This window comes from Trematomus bernacchii, unplaced genomic scaffold (assembly GCF_902827165.1).
Source record: "Trematomus bernacchii unplaced genomic scaffold, fTreBer1.1, whole genome shotgun sequence".
Classification (NCBI taxonomy): Eukaryota; Metazoa; Chordata; class Actinopteri; order Perciformes; family Nototheniidae; genus Trematomus; species Trematomus bernacchii.
The window spans coordinates 3,858,049-3,879,115 of record NW_022988097.1 but is presented as its reverse complement, the minus strand read 5'-3'; the positions used below and the strand labels follow the sequence as shown (position 1 = coordinate 3,879,115).

The 21,067-nt window shown below is 38.8% G+C and overlaps 1 protein-coding gene across 2 annotated transcripts; it reads right to left on the bottom strand.

The window, feature by feature from the left end:
• Nucleotides 1-8,694: 8,694 nt before the first annotated feature.
• On the bottom strand, nt 8,695-20,336 carry zgc:92242 (uncharacterized protein LOC436899 homolog). 2 transcript variants are annotated; one of them, XM_034121368.1, is made up of 6 exons: nt 20,177-20,336; nt 17,749-18,184; nt 12,649-12,766; nt 11,847-11,955; nt 11,547-11,754; nt 8,695-9,540 (listed from the first exon to the last, which is right to left on the bottom strand). In XM_034121368.1, the coding sequence occupies exons 2-6, from the start codon at nt 17,921-17,923 to the stop codon at nt 9,377-9,379; spliced, it is 774 nt and encodes a 257-aa protein (XP_033977259.1). In that variant the 5' UTR covers nt 17,924-18,184; nt 20,177-20,336; the 3' UTR covers nt 8,695-9,376. The 2 variants fall into 2 exon arrangements, with proteins under 2 accessions (XP_033977259.1, XP_033977260.1); XM_034121369.1 differs by lacking the exon at nt 20,177-20,336 and adding an exon at nt 18,870-19,020.
• Between the last annotated feature and the right edge of the window lie 731 nt (nt 20,337-21,067).

Here is a 21,067-nt window from a genome sequence, read left to right as displayed (position 1 = left end):
TCTGCTTGGAGACACTGTGTCTCATTGTGGATTTTTTTTTCCCCCTCTCCCTCCATTGGCCGTATCCCCAGTGTTAGAAAATGTGTAACAGCTTGGCAGAAACAGCGTCTTTCTGAGATCACTCCTCATTACGTCTCTGTCATCCATTTGCCTTCACTTTTGTACACAAGCAAGACACGCTACACCCGAGCACACACACAATGGTGTCTTACATCCTTCAGAAGCTCAGGCTCATCTGCCTTCAGGTTATTATTTTGGTGACACCAGGGTCAAAGGGGACTCTTGACCTTTGACCCCTTAAAGCTGTTAAAGGTTGATTCGGAATAGACCGGTGTCTTTAAACAGCACCATCTTATCATTCGCCCTTACCAGGATGCTATATATGAAGCATGAAGACTAATACACCTTACAATACTTGGGAACATTCTAAAAAGTCAAAACCCAACACCATCCAAATTATCAGGCACAAAAGAAATTAAGCTCCCGAAACGTTCAGACATTTTGATCCCCAGGCGGGTTCGCATGGTGTGTGTTTCAGAGGTAATGTGTACACAAAATTCTGTTAATCTTTAGCTTGCTGCTGATTTTCAAAAAGCCACAGTAGTTCCAGGAAGTTAGGCAAAGCATGGTGATAAGTCTGCCTGCAGTGATATTTCATAATGGCTTTTCTTTTCACGCCACCTCATGATGTGGAAAATTGAGCGAGAAGCTGCTTGCAATGTTTAATTAGCACGATTCCCACCTTTTAATCAGAGCAGCACATCATGACCAGAGCTATTACATACATGAGGTCTTTAACTTTGGTTTTTGATGGTAGTGCCCATGAATTTAAGTATTCCATTAAATTATTAATGAATAAAATAAAACATAATCAATTATATTGATTTGCAGCAAGGACTAACTAACCACTTGAGAATTGTCATACATTATTAATTTGAGTCATTATCTCAAGGCAGCTGCAATGACTTTATCCCTATAATGCAGGCTTTTGAGAGATGCTGTAATATAGCTCATTCACAATATAGTATCTATTTTATTTAAAAATCAAATGAAGAGTACCCTTCAAGACATTTTAGTCACTGACTTAATCTATTTCCCCCCCTTATGGTTCAAATACAGCTACATATTCTAAATGTCTCAAATTTGTAATCTGCCCATGTCTTTGTTACGCTACAGTGTTTTAAATGAACAGGACTCAGGCTCTATACTACAGCAAATGCTAGCCTAGCTCTTGCCTGTTTGGACCCAGCAGTGCTCTAGCAAAATGCTAACTTCAGCGGGCTAACATGCTAATAGTGACAATGCTAATGTGACAACGCTTACCTGGTTTAAATTTGCCATTTTCAAAAATGATCTTATCGTATCTTTAAAAGTTAGTTTAGTATTTTAGCATGCGAACATTTGCTAATTATATTATATATATAATTATAATTATATATTTTAGGTTTTGTAGGTATTTGGTTGTAAACCAGGGGATCACAACAATTATTAAAATTCAAGCTGTAGGGGACATTAAAGGTGGGGTAGGTAAGTTTGAGAAACCGGCTCGAGATCGCTAGAATTTGAAAATACACAACCGGAGAAAATCTGCCACTTCCTTATAGAGCCCCTCCTCCAACACACACGAACGTGCACATGACCAATGAGGGCACGAGATAAGTTTGTGCACAGATGGACCGGCTAAAATGATTGGTCGTACTTTTTACAGTATTACGGCTTCCACAGATGACATTTTTTTATGGATTTTTTGTCAAAGCACTTAAGATATTCATTGCTATCGGGATGTTAAGAGCATTCCATGGAATATAACAAAAAGTGTATCTCGAGCCGGTTTCTTAAACTTACCTACCCTACCTTTAATTAAAACTTTGAAAGAAATGTCAACTAATAAATCGAAATATTTCATTATGGACCGAAGTTTTATACTGTGAGATAGAGAAACATTGCTAGAATGGCTAAAAATACGCAACTATATAATAGTTTCGAGAACATGTCGCCAACTTGAAAAAAGGGAAGAAATGTGAGTACCATTTATTTTTTCCTTTATACATTGTATATTCTAATCAGTCCCAAATGTAAGAGTTAGGTTTAGTTGTATTTGTTTAAAGGAAACTCCAAAAAACAGTTTAGCCTACTAGTCATGAGTTTTAACGGGGACTGCATTACTGAGGGCACAGCATTTGAAAGATAAGGGCATTTACTGAGAGGGCCTGTCAAAGGATGCTAATTATATTGTATTCTGGGAAATGTAGGATTTCATTCTTATAGAGCTTGACCATACTGCGTCAGGATAAGTAAGGCCATCCGCGCCTATGATTGATTTTATTTTTGAACAACTGGGTATTGTTGTAAGACCACTACTAGAAAGGATGCCCTCAGAGTCATGAGATCAATTTCATGCATGACCACTTTCTTCCTGATCTTGCACGTGATATTCCATAGCTGTGTGAAGAAGTGTGCTATTTTTTGTTGTAAAACACTAATATGCAGGATATCTTTTGGACCAAGTATGTTTGATTTGTACTGACACAGTTCATCTTATCTCGGTAATTTTCTTTAAGATTTGGTATACATAGTATACTACATAGTCAGATATAAAATACAAATATGTCATGTTTTACCCTCTTTAATGTTGTTAAATATGATACGTTTTTTCATCCAATTTTTATTATGTTCAAAAGTTAAACATTTACTTAATTTGAGAAAAAAAAAAAACGGCACACCAAATACGATCTCCCAACACATCTCCTGACTGAATTTGTCGCTCACATTAACACTTTATCTTGTCACATCCTACACCACCGACCATAACCAACAATGAGGTTACAAATGTAAAAACCTTTGTCCTTTAGTGCTAAATCTAATGACTCCATTACTGAGGTGTTGTTATTCATTGAATACAGAGCTGTTAAACTGACTGTCTCATTATGTCTCTTCACAATGACTTCATTCAGAAAACCAGATAAGATGTATTTTATTGGCCTGAGACACATCTAATCCTTGATGTGTACAATCCCACCGGCGCTTAGTCAACACAGGAAGATCACAAACGGCTTCTCGTGTCCTAATTTCACCTTTCAGGGTGGACACACAGGAGCACCGCTGGACTCTTAACACCTATGCAAATAGAAACATTACAAGCCAGTGTCGTGCACTTTCTTATGGGACAAAGATGATCGCACTCCTACAATGCTTTGCTGGGAAACCCAACACTGTGCTACTATATATAGCGGGGCTTTTCACACTGTGCATGACTGCTCGTGTCAAGTCACATGATTCAAGAAATATGGGTGGACACACACGCTCTTCACTCACACACACACAGAGGCTGGGGTGTGGAGGTGGTGAGGGAATGAGAGGAGTTTTATTGAGTTGGCTGTGACGTGTTGCTTCCCGTGACCTGACTCCCATTTGCTCCGTCTCCTCGAGCGTCTCGCCCTCTGTCTCGCTTTAAACCACATGCTAATCAGCTTTCTGTGCTCCCCCGTTTGATCTCTGATGGCCTGTTTTCTGACGCATCCCACTGAATAGATAATCATTGTGTAAGGGACCAACATCAGCAAATACTGTCTTCCCCGATCAGCAACCATTCTGAGTGCAAGCTGAAAACATATAAATGCAAAGAAAACACCAGATCTGATCTTTTAGTTGCATTAATTTGTTATTTTTCACAGCAACAAAATAAATAAAAACTCATTGAGCAATACAAACAAAGTAAAATACAAAAGTCAGCAGGGAATTAGTGACCAAGTAAATTGAATATGTGACCCAATAGTTAGCTATTAACTACATCACAAACAACAACCTTAAAAAGTAAGTTCTGCTACATCTCTTAAATTATATACTAGTTCTGTCTTGTTTCTTGCATCTGATGTCCCTTTTTTACTCTGTATAAACGCAGGTCCTAAACATGGCTGCTTTTAAGTGATTTTCTTGCGAAGCAACGTGAGTCACCTGACCCTGCCCTGTCCCCTGACACGATCCAACTGATCATGTGTTTCACTAACTGAAGGCCCCCGAAACAGGCAGGAAGTGAGGACGCTAATAATGGAAGCGCCTGTATGTCGTAGACTTTAGACGGTGACGGAATGTGATATCACATATTAAATATGATGTTTGACTGAACTCTCATCACAAGGTCCACTTACTTGGTTTCCAGAGCTATTAGCCACATATCTGTTGTTTGCACTGTCATGGTTTAGTTGTTGCCGATTTTTCGGTCACATGATGGCGACTGAGATGGGGCCCATAGCTCTTGAAAAACCAAGTTAGTGGACCTTGAAATGAGAATCTTCTGTCAAAGAATGATCCCAAAAGGTTAAAGGTGGGGTATGTAATTTATTTCAGAAACTCTTTTTGTTATTCCATGGAATGCTCTTAACATCCCGATAGCAATGAATATATTAAATGCTTTGACAATAAATACATACAAAAAATGCATCTGTGGAAGCCGTAGTACTGTAAAAAGCACGACCAATAATTTTAGCCGGCCCTGCTAAAATAACTGGATGGCCTACCTGCCTGTCAGCCTTCCATCTGTGCACAAACTTATCTCGTGCCCTCATTGGTCATGTGCGCGTTCGTGTGTGTTGGAGGAGGGGCTCTGTAAGGAAGTCTGAAGGAAGAGGCAGATTTTTTCCGGTTGTGTACTTTCAAATTCTAGCGCACTCGAGTCAAAATTACATACCTCACCTTTAAATGACTAGTTGACCGTTTTAAAGTTGTTCTTAACATGTGAGATTACTTTTGGTCCACTCAATTGCAGAACTTAGTTTAATACATCTTACATATCTTCAGTCACAAACTGAAACTTTTTGTTCTGTGTTTATATCTTTATGGTTTATTGGACTTAATGAAAGTGGCTTTGGATAAAAGCGCTAGCTAAATGAAATGTAATTATAATGTAAAGTAATGTAATAAGATTAACAGGAATCAGCCATGTTTTTGAGCTAAATGCTCATGTCAGCATGCTAACATGCTCAAAATGCTAACATTTTAATGTTAAACTGGTCCAATTCTTAACATGTCACCATGTGCGGCATGTTGGAATGCTATATGCTATTTAGCACTTAACATGAAGTACAACTGTGGCCTCCCAACCCAGTGTCACGGCATTTCGTGTGTCACGACATTTAATCTATTGATTCGTGTTCACCAACACGATTTTACCCTTTTTTTCGTGTCACACAGAACGATTTCAAGAGCAATGTATTTCTATTGATTGTGTGTTTCGTGCCTGCACCACGTCTTTTTGTCCGGTCGGGTCTTGGAAGACCGGGAGCTGTGTGGTTCATAAAAACATGTTCTTACTCAATATCAAGCCACGATTATTGTTTTTATTTTCAATAGTATAATGTCGGCCTTTTTTGCCGTCGATGAGGAAAATAAATGGGGCTCAGAGCCTCAGAATAATGAAATCTGTATTTTTTAAATCTTTTTTTCCTTCTAATTTGTTATAATTTTCTAAATAACACACTGTTATTTACTCAACAATAACACACAATTATCCTTGTTTTTATTTATTTGTTTAATTCTATAATCTCTGGCTTTTTTGGCGTCCGTCAGGAACTGAATTTCAAAATAAAATAACCGGAAACAGATACACACCCACTGAACTGATTACCCAAGATCCTCAGCTATGGTTTAAGCTCGGTGATTGGATGTTTTAGCCGCAATGCACGTTGGGATATGGTGTTTATGCTATATGAAATCCGAAAAACATTTCGGAGTTTAGGATGGCCGAAGACACTACACTACCCATAATCCTCCGCTATCGTTTGGGACTACAGTCCCTTTGCTTGACAAACCCCGTGATTAATCTTCAAGATCTGGGATTGGATGTTGGAGTGGCAGTGCGCCAAGTTTACGCAGAGCGTCAAACAGCACTTTGAAATGGAACGAAACCACAGCAGACTATCCAAAACTAGACTTGAACGGGACCAGCCCGGGACCCCCCCCCCAGAACTAGACATGCTGGCTATTGTGTTTCGCAAAATGTTCTATGGGACGTCTCTACTGGGAACGTTTTCATTTTTCCCACAATTAGAAGTTGCCAGTATTAAACACATTGGTGTTATCAAATTTAAAACATATAAATAATAAATGGGTGAAAATTGCTTGTGTCCATAATGGGCAGCATTAATATATACCCACATGACAACTCATTGTTACTTTGTAATTCTACTCCACTACAATTCAGAGGTTAACCTGGTATTTTTACTCCACTACATTTATTTTAGTTACTTTGCAGATTCTGATTAATGATGTGAAATATAAACAACCCTTAAAGCAGACTTTAGTTACACCTGAGTAAAATTCAGGGAAGGTGATTGTCAAATGCCAACAATCAGGCGAGATATTTGATAGTTGATGCTTGAGAAGACTAAACGTTTATCTGCAGATCCCTATAAAGCATATTCATTACTCGTTATTCTCTAATAATAGTTAATTAAAAACTGTATATAATGGCTATTTTGCACATCCCTTTCAAGATTTCAAGATTTTCTAAGGTTTATTGACATATCATATACACAACTACGTTGAAGTTATGCAATGAATGAAAAACTTGGGTCGCAGGTTCCTCAACAGTGCATTACAAGACATCTATCAATATGTGTGTATACCTCCACCATTAAACTGTCATATTCTTCACATTTCTTATACTATCTACATACATAAGAGTATAATTCATATGTATAATATCAGTTAAAATAAGTGCTTCAACACAGTTAACATAGCAGGAAAGCAATATATTAGACTTTAAGTACTTTGTCAGGCTTAATATTTATCTGTAGATACCCCCAAAGCTTTTTTCTTATTTAAAAGAAGACCTAAAGTATTCTTTAATGTTTGAATAAAGGTTAATTAGTTTTTCTGTTTTGCACATCCTCCTATTAATATCTTTGTACATCCGGCACTAAACTGTTTTATTGTAGAGATCACTTACAGTATCTTCTTGATTTTTTATATTCTATATTTGTATAATTGACTTTCTACTTTCCCCCTATTTTGTATGTACTCTTAATATTTCTTTCATCAAATATAACATATTAAAAAATAATTCAATAACGTGCTTTAACCACTAGGCGGTGCACAAAAGGTACACACAGCATACAATGCCATAATAACTTTTTATTGTTAGTGTAGGACACTTATGTATGTATAACATCTGAAGATGTGTAGTTTTATTCATGTTTTCACATAATTGTACAGGATATTGCTATATTATTTCACATGTTTTACTTCTACACATTAATATCTGATTTGTAAAACATAGACAGAAAGGTATATCCGTCATTTAATGGTAAGCTATTGAAATTCCGAATCCATAGATGTGTCTACCATCACCCAAAACCCATGACTATTCTCTCAACTCAGTATTTACATTCTTATATTCAAAGAAAATCAGTAATATCTTTAAAAACTGCTGTGCACCGTTATGGTGTAAATATAACCTATTTACCAATTGGATCAAATATAAAAGTCAGCCGAATTAATGTTGATACTGCAAGGAGACGTATTGTGTGAAGAGAAATGTAAGATGTTGTTTAATTGCTGATATATTTATGATCCACGTCACGCATTCAGTTTCGGTGGCAGTTCTTCCAGTTTGTCCAGAAGTCTTCTAATCAGGGCTCTATAAATAGAGAACGGCAGATGTGTAATATTTAATGCAGCCGAACCGTGTATTACAATGCCGTTATGTGATGACTTTCAAAGAGAAAAGCAAGCACACTCGGATTAAAGTATTATTATTTTTTTTTTTTAAATGTTTTTCGGATTTCATATCGCATACACACCATATCCCAACGTGCATTGCGGCTAAACAATCCAATCACAGAGCTTCAACCATAGCTGAGGATCTTGGGTAATCAGTTCAGTGGGTGTGTATCTGTTTCCGGTTATTTTATTTTGAAATTCAGTTCCTGACGGATGGCAAAAAAGCCAGAGAAATTGGACCATTATTTATCAAAGTAAAAAAACATAACCTGGGCTACAGCTAGCAGGGTAGGCCTACTTATGCTTGCACATTAACATTTGGTGGCTCCGATTATCAACCTTTGTAATTATTTTGTAAATCCACACTTCCGGTTGTGATGATGATTTAGATTGTGGTTGTTTGTTCGTGCGTGTTGTCATTAACTTTGTATGTATTTCATTAGTTCATTTATATTTGTCTTAATACCTTTTGTTAGCCTTGTTTCTAACACAACAAATGACTGCTTCTCATATGTTACGTTAGCATATGTTAGCATTGTTGAATCTCGTTTTCTGTAGCCTCGGAAGCTATTTGTTATTGTTTGTTGCATCAGATTTCACTAGCACCTGCTTTAAACATCCAGCCCGGGGTAACTCTTATTGTTAATCAGTAGTTTCATGGATTTGCTGTTCTAAACATAATAACTTTTTCTGTGGTGTTTGAAACAGGTACAATAGTTGGTCAAATATGAGCCTTTCCTATTCGGAGCCTCGCCCGCCGCCTTTGACTCCTTGTAGAAAGCAGACTGTTAAAGGTGTGTTTCAAGTGTCATGAGGAAAATATGAGATCACAGTTACTCAGGTTATACTGCAGGTTATGAGCCAGTCATCAGTGAATGTATGTGTGTGTGTGTGTGTGTGTGTGTGTGTGTGTGTGTGTGTGTGTGTGTGAGATAAGTAAACATGAAGGAATGTAAAATGTTTGGAAACCTCCCATGAGATAAAGGCACTAGTAACAGTGTGTTTATTTTAACATGAATTCAGTCCTTTTATTTTATCCCGTAAAAACCTGCAGCATTGATATACTGGATGAATATATGAAAGTCAGTGTTGTTAAATCAGTTACATGGGCTACATTTAAAACAGTTTAAAGCTTTTGAACAATACAGAAGGACCTGCATATATGATTTTTTATCAAATACATGTTTCCGTTCCCAATAACCTCTGCTTATGACTTCTGAATAATAAAACTTCATTAGCACTCATTTAACACATGCACCACGGTGTCTGTGCACCTGTAGTGGAGAGTCTGAGCGTCTCTGGACATTTCTGTCTGCGTCTGCCTGTCACTCACACAAACTATGAGCGTATTTGAACTGGGCAACATCAAAGTGGCTCCGTTTTCTCATTCATGTTGACTTTGGTTGAAAAGCTTTCAAGTCTTTTTCGTCGATCCACCCCTCTAGACGGTCCTCTGTCTGCAGGTAGGCAAGTGTATCTCAGTCCACTGCTAAGGTTCAAGTAAGGATCCTTTTTCTTCCAGTGTTTGTGGCTTCATCCTGGATCACCAGTGTCTAGCTGAGCCATTATTCTCTGCACAGAGCTTGTGACACAGCAGGCTCTGCCTCTGTGGGGTCACTCAGTGTCTTCTCTTAGCAGGCTAGGCACACCCTCACTCTTAATGGACCAAGGGAGTGCTTCTTTGCTGCAGGTGAGCAGGTTTGGCAGGTATAGGAGGTTTGTTGGAGGCAGGTGTGCTGCGGGAATTGTCTGTGAACGCCTTCCTGAGCTGCGCCACACGGCCTCCAGAGTCTGAATTCTTCTCTTCACTACACACAATCTCTGAAAATGAAGAGAGGAGCAATTGCTCATTATCTTGTTAAATATCTGCTCATTAGCATACAAATCCAAAACAAAAATCTGGACATTGGATAAAGCAAGGTTCAGAATTCTCAATTGAGATATTAGAGTCAGAGGTTTTAAAAAGAGGTACTTCAAATATATTCGTATCACTCCATAAATCAGAAAATAACAATTTAGCTAGTTTTTAGGAACAACATTTTCTATACATCAGGCTATGAATAACTGTAAATGCTAGTGGATAATTATCTGAAAGTATGGGGAAAAAACATGTGTCATACACAACAAGTTAATATGGTAAACCCTTTAACAAATAGATAACATCATAAAACCTTCCCGGGTGATTACTTCCAAGTTTTCTGAAATATTTTGTTTGAATATAACAATTGGGCATTATTTAGTAATAGTTGTTGGTTCATTTAGCAGAGACCTACAGACACAAATAGACAAAGTTAGTGAATAAAATACCTAAGTGTGTCTATAGATGAGAGTAACACATGCGTCACTTCCGGGCAAAAAGTACGGCTCCGCCCACTTTTGGGGGAAAACAAAGCTGTCATTTGAATGGCGGTCAATACAAATTCTGAAGTTTTTGCCAATCCGATCAGAAATGTAAGAAAACCGTGGATTTTTGGATCCTCAAAGAGCTCGATTACAATGGCCAGACAGCCAGACAATTACATTAAATCATTTGAAATCGACGATCGGGCTCGATATATGGTTAAATATAGCAGTAGGCTATCGATGTCCATAGATGAGAGTAACATCTACGTCACTTTACGGCCCCGCCCACTTTTGGGGGAAACCAACGCTATCATTTGAATGGCGATCAAGCCTGAAGCCACAGAACTCTACTTTAACTGTCCTTTTTTCTTAGAGGAAGTACAGAAAAACGTAACTCTGGATTTGTTTTAATGTTTGAGGTGCAATAAATGACACAGCAGCTTTTTGGCATTATTTTCCGCCTCGCTCATGAGAGTAACAGCTGGCGAAATTACAGCCTCGTCTACTGATTTTAATGTAACCATATATCGAGCCCGATTGTCGATTTCAAATGATTGAATGTAATTGTTTGCCTGACTGGCCATCGTAATCGGGCTCTTTGAAGATCCAAAAATCCACGGTTTTCAAAAATGTCTGATCGAATTGGCAAAAACTTCAGAATTTGTATTGACCGCCATTCAAATGACAGCGTTGGTTTCCCCCAAAAGTGTGCGGGGTCGTAATTTTCGCCCATAAGTGACATAGGTGTTACTCTCATCTATTGGATGTTTTTTCAACTAGTCTGAAATATACGGAAGCAAAATAGAGCCAAAACTGAAAAGTGCATGAAAAAAACGCCATTGTTTTTTGCCTGTATTATTTCTTAATGTCCTTTAATTTAACACTTCAACAGTCCTAACACTAATCGTATGTATTCTATAAAACATAGTAATATGATTATTTTGTATTGTGCGAAAAAGCATTTTCAGATAATCTAATGGGGGTTTTATCCGGATTAAATACCTTAAAGCCATGAAGAATGGTATTGAATTTTTTGGAGAAAATAATCTGCAAATAGAAATAAATGACTTTCACAAAACCAAAATAAAAATTAAGAGAGATTATGTGTCTAATAATTTCAAGAGAGCTACATTTGAATAATTTCAAGAGAGCTACATTTTAAATAAAAATTCTGTATTGCTGTGTTTTTGAATAACACACAGTTAGCTTATTTTATTTGTAGGGTCATTTAAAAAGGTGTTTGATACAGTCATTAATGCCAGAAAAAGACATCTAATCCAATTTAAATGTCAAATAGATGGTAATTTGCATAAAAAAAAGAAAAATCTGTTATAATGGTCCATTTTTGGTGATCAATTTGACCCAGATAAATGTGATCACTATAAGAATTCACACTGTATTTACATGAGGAAATACCTTTATTTATACCTATGTATAATGAGTGAATGACTAACACATAATCTGCTTTCTCTCCATCTTGTTACCTGTGTCCTGCGTGCCGGCCCTCTCTGTGTCTGACAGCTGGGCTTTGAGCGGTGGCCGGTTGCCATGGCTACTAAAATGGGGCCTGTAGAGAGGAGCCCAGTCTCCCCCTGATTCGCTGTCGCTGTCCTCGGCTGGGTCTTTCAGGTCATCATCAGCGCTGCAGGAGTCCTCCTCAGACCACCGGTCATGAGTTGAAACGGGGTCATCCTGAAAATGAGTGGGAGGACATTCTATGGTGAGACTCTGCTCATCTTATCCCAGCAGACTTAAAACCCACGCACAAACACGTGAAAACTCACATCAGCGAGGGACAGCTGGATGGCCTCTTTAACGTGGAGCTGCTGCTGGGCCTCTCTTCCTGGCAGCAAGTCCAGCGCCTGGACGCCACTCACATCATCAGCGTGGACTCTGGAAGACAAAGACGTCCATTTTTAGTCCCGCAGACAGCCGTCCTAACCTTTGAATCAATCCTCCTGTTAGTCATAAGGCCAATTACTTCCATAATCCAATTATGGCGAGCTCTTTAGTTCAACGTTGATCTTATCAAAGTCCATCACAGTCATGTCATTTGTTGATGAGGCCGAAGGACTTATTAGGGTGGATGTTCTTATGTGTTGGTGCAAAAACACGTGGAAGAGCTACGCAACATAGCTGTTACTTAACATTTAAAATAAAGAAAAGCTAACATAAAGACATGGGTGTATCATGTTATGGAGTTCAGGGGATCTGAAAATGTTGTGGCTTCCATCACATTTTCTGGATAAAAAAAAAAAAAATGATGCTTTACATTTTTATAATTCGTGAATCAGTACATGTATTTGGAATTACTGTTATATATATATATATATATATTATCATTAAATAGAAAAACTGAAAATACAAAAGACCTATTATCAGCATGGGATGAGTGGACTTGGTGGAGGTGATTCATTGGATTTTCTTTCCAGGGTTCTATATTTTTTGTGAAACAAGTAATAGCTCATCTATTGAGAAAAGCAACTGCACTGTTCTGCAAACAAACTGGTAAATAATGACACAAAATGCAAAAATGAGTCCATTAGTGATACCATGTCATTTCTTTAAAGGTTTTTGTTTTTTTACCTGGTGTTCATGAGGCTCTGCAGGAGTTTGGAGGATCTGAGCTCGTCCACCTCTCCGATCACTCTGACGCTCACCTCTCCATCCCGACCCAGCAGCCACTTCACATGTTTGTTGTCAGCTGGAGGAAAATAAACATGTAAGCAACATTGTGATGAAAGCTATGGTTGCATGAACTGTTATTCTGTATTTGATCCAGAAGGTGGTGCCGTCCTACAAGTATAGAGTTTGGGGAAACCTCAGAATACAGCAATGAATTTTCTTTCTCTGTTAAACTGTCACAGATTTATTCTTGTATCTCTTTTGATGTGTTTTTCTATTGAAGGACATTCACTGTATATCACTGCAAACAGGCACAGTAGAATATTGATACACAGTGTTTCAATAATGTGGGATTACAAAAGAAAAGAAAGACGTTAAAAGCAGTGACCTCATTCCTGTTATGCCGGCAGAGCTACATGAAACTGACCTGGGGCAGTTTGACAGAAACTCCCTCTGAAGTGTGGAAAAAGCCAACATGTTGTTTGGTTATAGTTGTCATTGCATATACTGAATTTAGACTAATTCACTCAATTGTGAATAATTAGAATTCATTGTAAATTATGTAATAATATAATCTTTAGCTCATAATATACAGAAATCAACTCCAAACATGTATTCCATTACGTTAGTTCTGACCTCATCATGACACAGCTGGCAAAAATAACCCCCACTCCCCAATGCTGAGTGATAACAGGTGTTTTCCATGACACCTGATAATAGTAAAACACCTGCAGTGACATCATCGTCTTAGGGGTGTGGCTTGAAAATTAAAATGCTCAGAAAGCTGTTCAGCAGCACTTCTTCTGACGATTGGAAGTGAAATTGGTGGAATATAGCAAAGTACATTTACTCAAGTACTGTGGGCTATTTAAAGCAAAATTCAGGTTACTGGAGTGCTTCCAATTTGTTCTACTTTACACTTGTATATCCTCTATCCTAAGGGAGTGCATGTACGTAGACACGTTGTGCCTCTCCACCTCTGTTCCTTACTTCTTACTTGCTACCCTTTTCCCTCAACCTATCCTAAGGCAGTCCATGTACGTAGACACGTTAGTTTAGCTGCTATAGGCTTAGACTGTCGGGGGACACCTTACTTCTTCCTTCTGTCTGTCTGTACCTGCGTACTCTCATGTTCCGAATAACCCAGCTTCCCCCAAATGTCTTTTTGGTGTCTATCTACGCCGGGATCCTGAGTCGTGGCTGATCCTGTTGCTGCCGTCCTGTGTCCTGGATCCTGAATCATGTGTCCTGGATCCTTCATCCTGAGTCATGGATCCTGAGTCCTGGATCCTTAGTCCTGAGTCCTGGATCCTTAGTCCTGGATCCTCTATCCTGAGTTCTGGATTTGAGTCCTGGACTTCGAGTCGTGGCTGAACCTATCACTGTGGTCCTGCCTGACTCTCATCATACTACTTCCCTGATGGCTCCCACAGGATTGTTGACATCCTCGTGGATTCATCTTCTTATTATTGACACATGCGTTTCCAAACATTTGGTCTACCTATGCTGTAAAATGTATTATCTCTTCGATTTACACACGGCATCTATTGCACATCTGTCCGTCCTGGGAGAGGGATCCCTCCTCTGTTGCTCTCCCTGAGGTTTCTCCCATGTTCCCCTTTAAACTGTGGGGTTTCTCCTTGTACGATGTGAGGGTCTAAGGACAGAGGGTGTCGTATTGTTCATACTGATATTCTGTACAAACTGTGAAGTCCACTGAGACAAATGTAACATTTGTGATATTGGGCTATATAAATAAACATTGACTGATTGATTGATTGTACTACACTAAATGTCAGAAGGAAATATTGTACCTTTCACTACAATTATCAAACAGCTTTAATTACTTTGCCTCCAGTCCAGTAAAAACCACACATCCCCAGTTGTCTTAACTTTGAATGTTTGTGATAAACTGAAGGATGAAATGCAGAGGAACTCCCTCTGGAGGGAACACAGGGATCTAAGCCTTTGCCTAAATGCACATGACTACATTTACTTGATAATGTAAGTACATTTTGCCGATAATACTTTAACTTGTGTTTTGGTTAACTTGCAGTAGGGTTATTTTTCAGTGTGTCAGTACAAGATCTGAGTACTTGTCCATAGAGACAATCAGCTCCTAACAGTGAACTGATCAGTCAGATTTATTATAGAAACCAGCTCACAAAGGCAGCTCTGTTTCTCTTCATATTTGAGGGAATGACTTTGCGCACTGTCGAACAGCACATAAGGGTACATTGTGTAGACGTCTCAGTCGCTACAGACCTTCTCTGATATGAAGGTAGATATGGTGCAAAATGCGAGAGCGTGTAAAACCTGATGTGAGCACTTGCAGAAAACAAATCTGAGCTTGTGTGCATACATTTACACTTGTATAAAATATCCACGTATCTGTGAACCGAATTTGAAGTCACAGAAGAAAAAATAAGTTTTGTAGCTTGTAGAAAAAAAATGAACTTAGTGATGAAATGTTCACTTGCAGAAAAATATATATATATATATTTTTTTTTTTTCCATTACAACTGCAACTTGGTTATTACAACCTCTCAAATCAGTCATTACAACTTCACGAATCTGCTCTGTGGCAGTATAAATCGACGAATCTGCGGCCTTGACTTTTGCTACACTTCTTGCGATGAATGTGTCGCTAAAGTAATTTTCACCTGTAGATGTGGGGGGAGGGCGGGGGGGTTGGAGCGAAGGGGCGGAGCTATCAGAACGACGAGGCGCAAGCTCGGGTCAGTCACACACAACTACTGTTGCCCCTTTCACACCAACGCAGCTCCCGTTCTAGCTCCGTGCTTCGCTCACAACAACAACAATGGGGGACTGCGTCGGGTCGATGATCGTGTTACTTTTAATCATACGAAGCCAGATTAAATTAAACTACTTCTCCAACCTTATACTTTAAAAAAAAAAAAAAAAAGATTTCTGCAAGTGAACATTTCATCACTAAGTTCATTTTTCTTCTACAAGCTACAACACTTTTTTCTGTGACTTCAAATTTGGTTCACAGATACGTGGATATTGTATACAAGTGTAAATGTATGCACACAAGCTCAGATTTTTTTTCTGCAAGTGCTCACATCAGGTTTTACAAGCTCTCGCATTTTGCACCATATCTACCTTCATATCTGACATGCAGTAAGTCATAGTGTGTCTGTGAAACACACCTTTGAGTTCACACCGCACCCACAAATAACCAGAAATGCAGCAAGTAATATTTAATTGTGTATTTATGTGACATTCAAATGCCTGCATGTACACGCAATGACTGTCCCAACAACTCCGCAGTGAACAAACAATGAAACACACCTAACTGGATTTCATGTTGTGTTACGGGAACACGCAACAAACACACACTCGGCTGGCTCTCAGATGACATGGCACAGATTGGGTAAACAAAGACGGTAACTTAATATGCGATTTAAGCGTAGCGACGCCCCAAACCACAGAGCTTACTCAATCTTATTCAGCTTTGGACTGGCGGTGATAGAGGCAGACACACACACTCACACAACCATTGTCCAGCAGATCCAGTGCAGGTGATATAGGGTCTCAGTGAATCAGAAGAAAGTGGAGGAAAGTTGATTGAGCATGGGCCGCTGACAGAGTAATGAAAGGACTGTGTTACATTGTGTGTATTTTAAACACATTAATCAGATTGGTAATGTGAGAGGGTGTTACTACACAGCTTGTGTATCAAGTGCACTCAGCGGACAAGATTTCAGCTCATTAATTAGTTGTGAAAGGGCTTGAATAAACAATTTTAGTAAATCTCAAACATGTTCTGCCTGTAGTATACTATAATAAATGTGTTTGTGCGCCCAGAAATATTGCCAGTGATAAAGTGTATGAATATAGGTGAAAGTAGAATGAGTAATAGTAAGGTATTATATTAGACTAAATACTCTTCATAAATACTTTTTTAATGTGTGTAATAATTATATGAGTACTAAACTAAATTCTGAGCGCATTATTGTACGTTTTGACAGCCACATTCATGCATTCAGAAGACAATTTTGAGTAGCAATCAAAATATGTGTTGATTTCTAATTTCAAATTCTATTAATTTATTCCTCTCTAAATGCTATATCATCGATGAAATTCTTGACATTTTGTCTAAAAATAATCAAATTTGAAGATCTGTTATCTAAAAACGATTGAATTAAAGGAAGCTATAGCCCTATCAAAAAAGACAAAAAGAATAACCCAATAGTTCAACATTTAGGAAATACATTTAAGTCAATATCACTCTCATATATGTCCAACAAATACAGCTTTAAAGCAACCGGCTGCTTAGCTTAGTGACTGGAAACAGGGAACATGTTAGCTAGCTTTGTCTGAGAGACTCCAGGGAATCATTTGTTTTCACTTCAATTTGTGTAGTGCCTAAATAAATAAGATAGAACATGTGTATTCATGAGATTTAAAAGTGCTGGTAGGTTGATTTCATAACCCTCAATATGAGCTGAGCTAGTTGTTAACTGTCTCCATGCTAAAGCTAAGCTAACCCACAGCGGGGTGAAACCCTATATTTCATGGACAGATATAACGGTTGTTTTAATCACCAAAATGATAAACTATAGAAATTCAGGAATAACAAATATTTGTATGTATTGGAAAATGTTCAGATCCAAATCTCAACAAATCTCAAGAGTGCAAAGAAGCCTATCTCCAAACATTTGCTTTTAAGATTACTTATTTCTGTACATATTTGCATGTTGGAGAATGGTCTGATTCAAGTAAAGATTATTATAAATGTAGTCTACTTCAGTTTTAATCTTTTCGATTCATAATTGTGAATTTAGTTGAGACACACTGGTGCTTTCCGGAAAGGAAATGACAATGTAAGCTGGATGTTTTGACTTCGTGTCAGAGTTATGTTACTGATAGTCAACATAAAGGCAACATTTCCCAGAAACCTTGTTACCGCCTGAAACTGTAGTCAGTGTTTTCCTGTTTTGCTTTACTGCTGATAATCCTCAAACTGTAGTGTAGTGTGTTCCCTATGTGCCGGGACTGCCCTTATATAAAATAGATTCATTGTTGCACTCTTACCTTTCTTTGGCCTCTTGTTGTCTCTTCCTTCCTTCTCCTCCTTCTCGTCTCGCTCCGTCCAGCGGCGTACCTGCTCTTCTCTCATCTTCAAGAAGAGGATCCTCTTCTGCTCCTCGCTGAGGGCCTCCAGCACCTCGGGCTCCACCCACATGTCCTCAAGGATTTTGGCCAGCATGATGCCTCTTCTCCCGGGTGTCAGAGACGGCTGTCAGCCCCTCTGTCTCTCTGAACAGTGGGTCGTGTTTCAGCGGTGGGGTCTGATCGCTCCTTTTTCCTGTTCCAGAGTCGGGTTCCCTTTTCTTTGAAGGATGTGGGATCAGGTGCGGTCTAACTGCTGGAGGTCACTGTAGTGTCCTTTGTCAGGTTCTCTTCCTCTGTGCTGTAGGGGTGTGTGTCGTCCTCTCTGGAGGTGAAGGTGCAGTGTGTCGACGGAGCTCTGAAGAGAGAGAAAGAGAGATTATATCTGCCGTATTGTTTAGTCCCCCTCCATTCAATCCTGCTCTGGCTGGCACAACACAACAGTCCCGAGGCAAATAAGCCACAACTTCAAACTATGTGTGTGCGTGTGTGTTGGTGCGTGTGTGTGTGTTGGTGCGTGTGTGTGCATGCAGTGTTTACCCTGCATACAGTAGGCAGCGAGAATGCCGCTGTGGTTTCAAACACTCAAATGCAAACAGGGGGCAGGTCCAGTATGTCAACACGCACACACATACACATATACCCACACACACATAAAATACAGGGCGTAAATGACTGCATGCTATCTGGGGGTAACACACACAGATAGAGAGCTAAATAAAGCTACAGTATATTTTTTTCTCCTCAATTCAAATTCAATTCAATTCAGCTTGCTCTATTGGCAATACCAATTATGTAAAAATAGTCATGTGATACTAGTTAATCGAGTTAAATAGATAATGAAATAAGCAAATGAAATGAAGTAATCAGCTGGTATGTTGGTATTAATACAATTTCAATGTGACTTACCTTTAAATATGAAAGAAAACCAAATAAAAAGGCTACTTTTAATTTAATGATTATAACAAAAAATATGTAAGTAAGATTCAACATGTCTTTCTCACAAACACACACACAGACAAAATTACAACAGTTTTTAGCACCTTATCAACACGTGTCCCCGATCGACAGCCTGTCCAGTTAAGTATCTTATTCCCAAAGCTCTCAAAAATAAAATCCCAGAGAACAACCTCCACCTCGAACTGTGTGTACACACAGAATAAAAGCAGCCTCCACTCTGAACAGACTTTTGAAAGATGTGGAACTGTGAGTGTCTGAGGGAGAGCCAATAGGATTTGTGTTCGTGACAAGAGTTCACCAATCTGCACATAAGGGGCAGACCTATATGACGGTAAATCAGTAGAGGCTGGCAAAAGTGACATATCGCCCTCAAAGATAGTGTTTCAGGTGTGGCAGCTATCAATCATAGAATTATACTAAACCACTACACCTAATAATTGGTTGTGGGTCTAACTGAGCCTGAAAGCAATTATATCTACCTCTGAAAGCAAGACAGGACTGAATGCAAATATTGTGAAAAACAAACAAACATTGATTTTAAATTCTATGTCTACAAAAAATATGACTTTAATAGAGGTAAAGAACATGGAGGGATCAGCTTGCTTTGAATAGATATATAAGAATACCAACAATTAATTATTTGTGGAAATCAAAAAAGTAGCAGCTCAAAAACCTAATACATCTAAAACTTGATCCAAACCTTAGCTAAACTCGCTGTTATTTTGCTTCACTTATTTGTATGTACATGACAGTTTAACCGCGTAATTAGTCCTAATCATCTATTAAATCAACTCTAAACAGCATATTTCAAGTCTCTTTTCAAGGCTTCTCCGAGTGATCCATGTTATGGTCATTGTCTGCAGGGTGTGTTTTCATTCATTCTTTCACAATGTAAGAGTTTCAGACTGTGATTAAGCAATGCAAATAAACTGGAATTTGGACTTGAAGATTTACAGCCCACTCAGTGGCATATTACTCAATGTTTCTGTGAAAGAATCACAGCTCCTATAATGAACTCTACATTTGCACAAGGGTATGGCATCCCAACGGAAACAAATGAGACATGAGCATCCTAAAAGACATCACACAGAAAAAATATTCTGCTATACAAATGTAAAGGTCTGGCTCAGTGCCTGACGTGCAAATAGCTCTGGGATTTCATCCTCCCTCTGACCACATGCTAAGAAAAGAAAGAAAGAAAAGCAGAGAGAGTATGTGCACAGCATACTGAGAGAAAAGTTTGAAAAGTCTCTCAGTGTGAGAAAACAGTGGCCGTTTCACAGCGACAGAGGAGAGACAAATGAACTTAGACGGCCCGTAGAATGGCAATCACAACAAAGACAGACAAAGAAAAGAGAGACACTTAACAGAGGAGGGAAGGTGGACTCACTCAGTGGCTGCCAGCCGGTCGCATCTCCAGGCACTGCTCTGAGTTTCAGCTCCTCTCCGAGTGTGCTATGATGTGTGTGTGACGTGTGCCTTTGTGTGTGTGTGTGTGTGTGTTTGTGTGGGATCAGAGCAGTCAGCAGCAGCAGCAATGGTATGCAGGCTTGACTCTGTTGTGCTGCATTTCTACTGAATAGCAGTGGGACGGCCTGACATCACGGCATTTTTATCTCCTCCTTCCTCATTCCTTTACTTTCTCAGTCTTATCTTATCTCACTTACAATTCAAACAAGTTTCAAGTTGGTTTAATTATATCAAGTTAAATGTTTCCCCTTCTTTATCTGTTGCTATAAATAACTTCATGTTTATCATTTTCTCCCTTGTGAGTCTGTTTAGCTGCGTTCAAGGACACAAGGAATGTGATTTTCCCTGACAGGCTCTGTAACCTTTACTGTAGTAGCGTAGGACTTTTCTGACTTTATAAAACTGACAGTCTCTGTATAGCTGCTGTGTTTACCCTCCCCCTTCTTTCTTTTACTTCCTCCAGGACATCCTGCCGCTGTATCAAACCATTAATCACAACACCACATGTGCAGGAAGGAATCTGGATATTTATTCCACTGGATTTTTCCATCAACAGGTTGCTGACACTTATCATGGCTGCAAGAGCTCATTGTTTTGTGGTTGGCTCAGATGATTCCAGATAACTGGCCTAAATGTCAGTCATATGCCTCTGAGTAATTATATCTATTAGCTAATAACCATACAGTCATCCATGCAGACGACTAACCTGTCTCAGATTGTTACTGTCAGGGCAGTCCAGGTGTGACACACTGACAGTGTTTACAGGAAATAAAACCTTGTTGTAAATACAATTGGCACATTTTTCACTTAC

Bases quoted from the DNA above. Each gene is read 5' to 3' on its own strand.
- zgc:92242 (XM_034121368.1), bottom strand. From the start codon at position 17,923: ATGCTGGCCAAAATCCTTGAGGACATGTGGGTGGAGCCCGAGGTGCTG. The intron at 11,956-12,648 runs GTAAAAAAACAA...TTTGTCTTCCAG, and splicing joins CAGAGCCTCATGAACACCAG to AGTCCACGCTGATGATGTGA. The intron at 9,541-11,546 runs GTAACAAGATGG...CTTCATTTTCAG, and splicing joins GGCCGGCACGCAGGACACAG to AGATTGTGTGTAGTGAAGAG.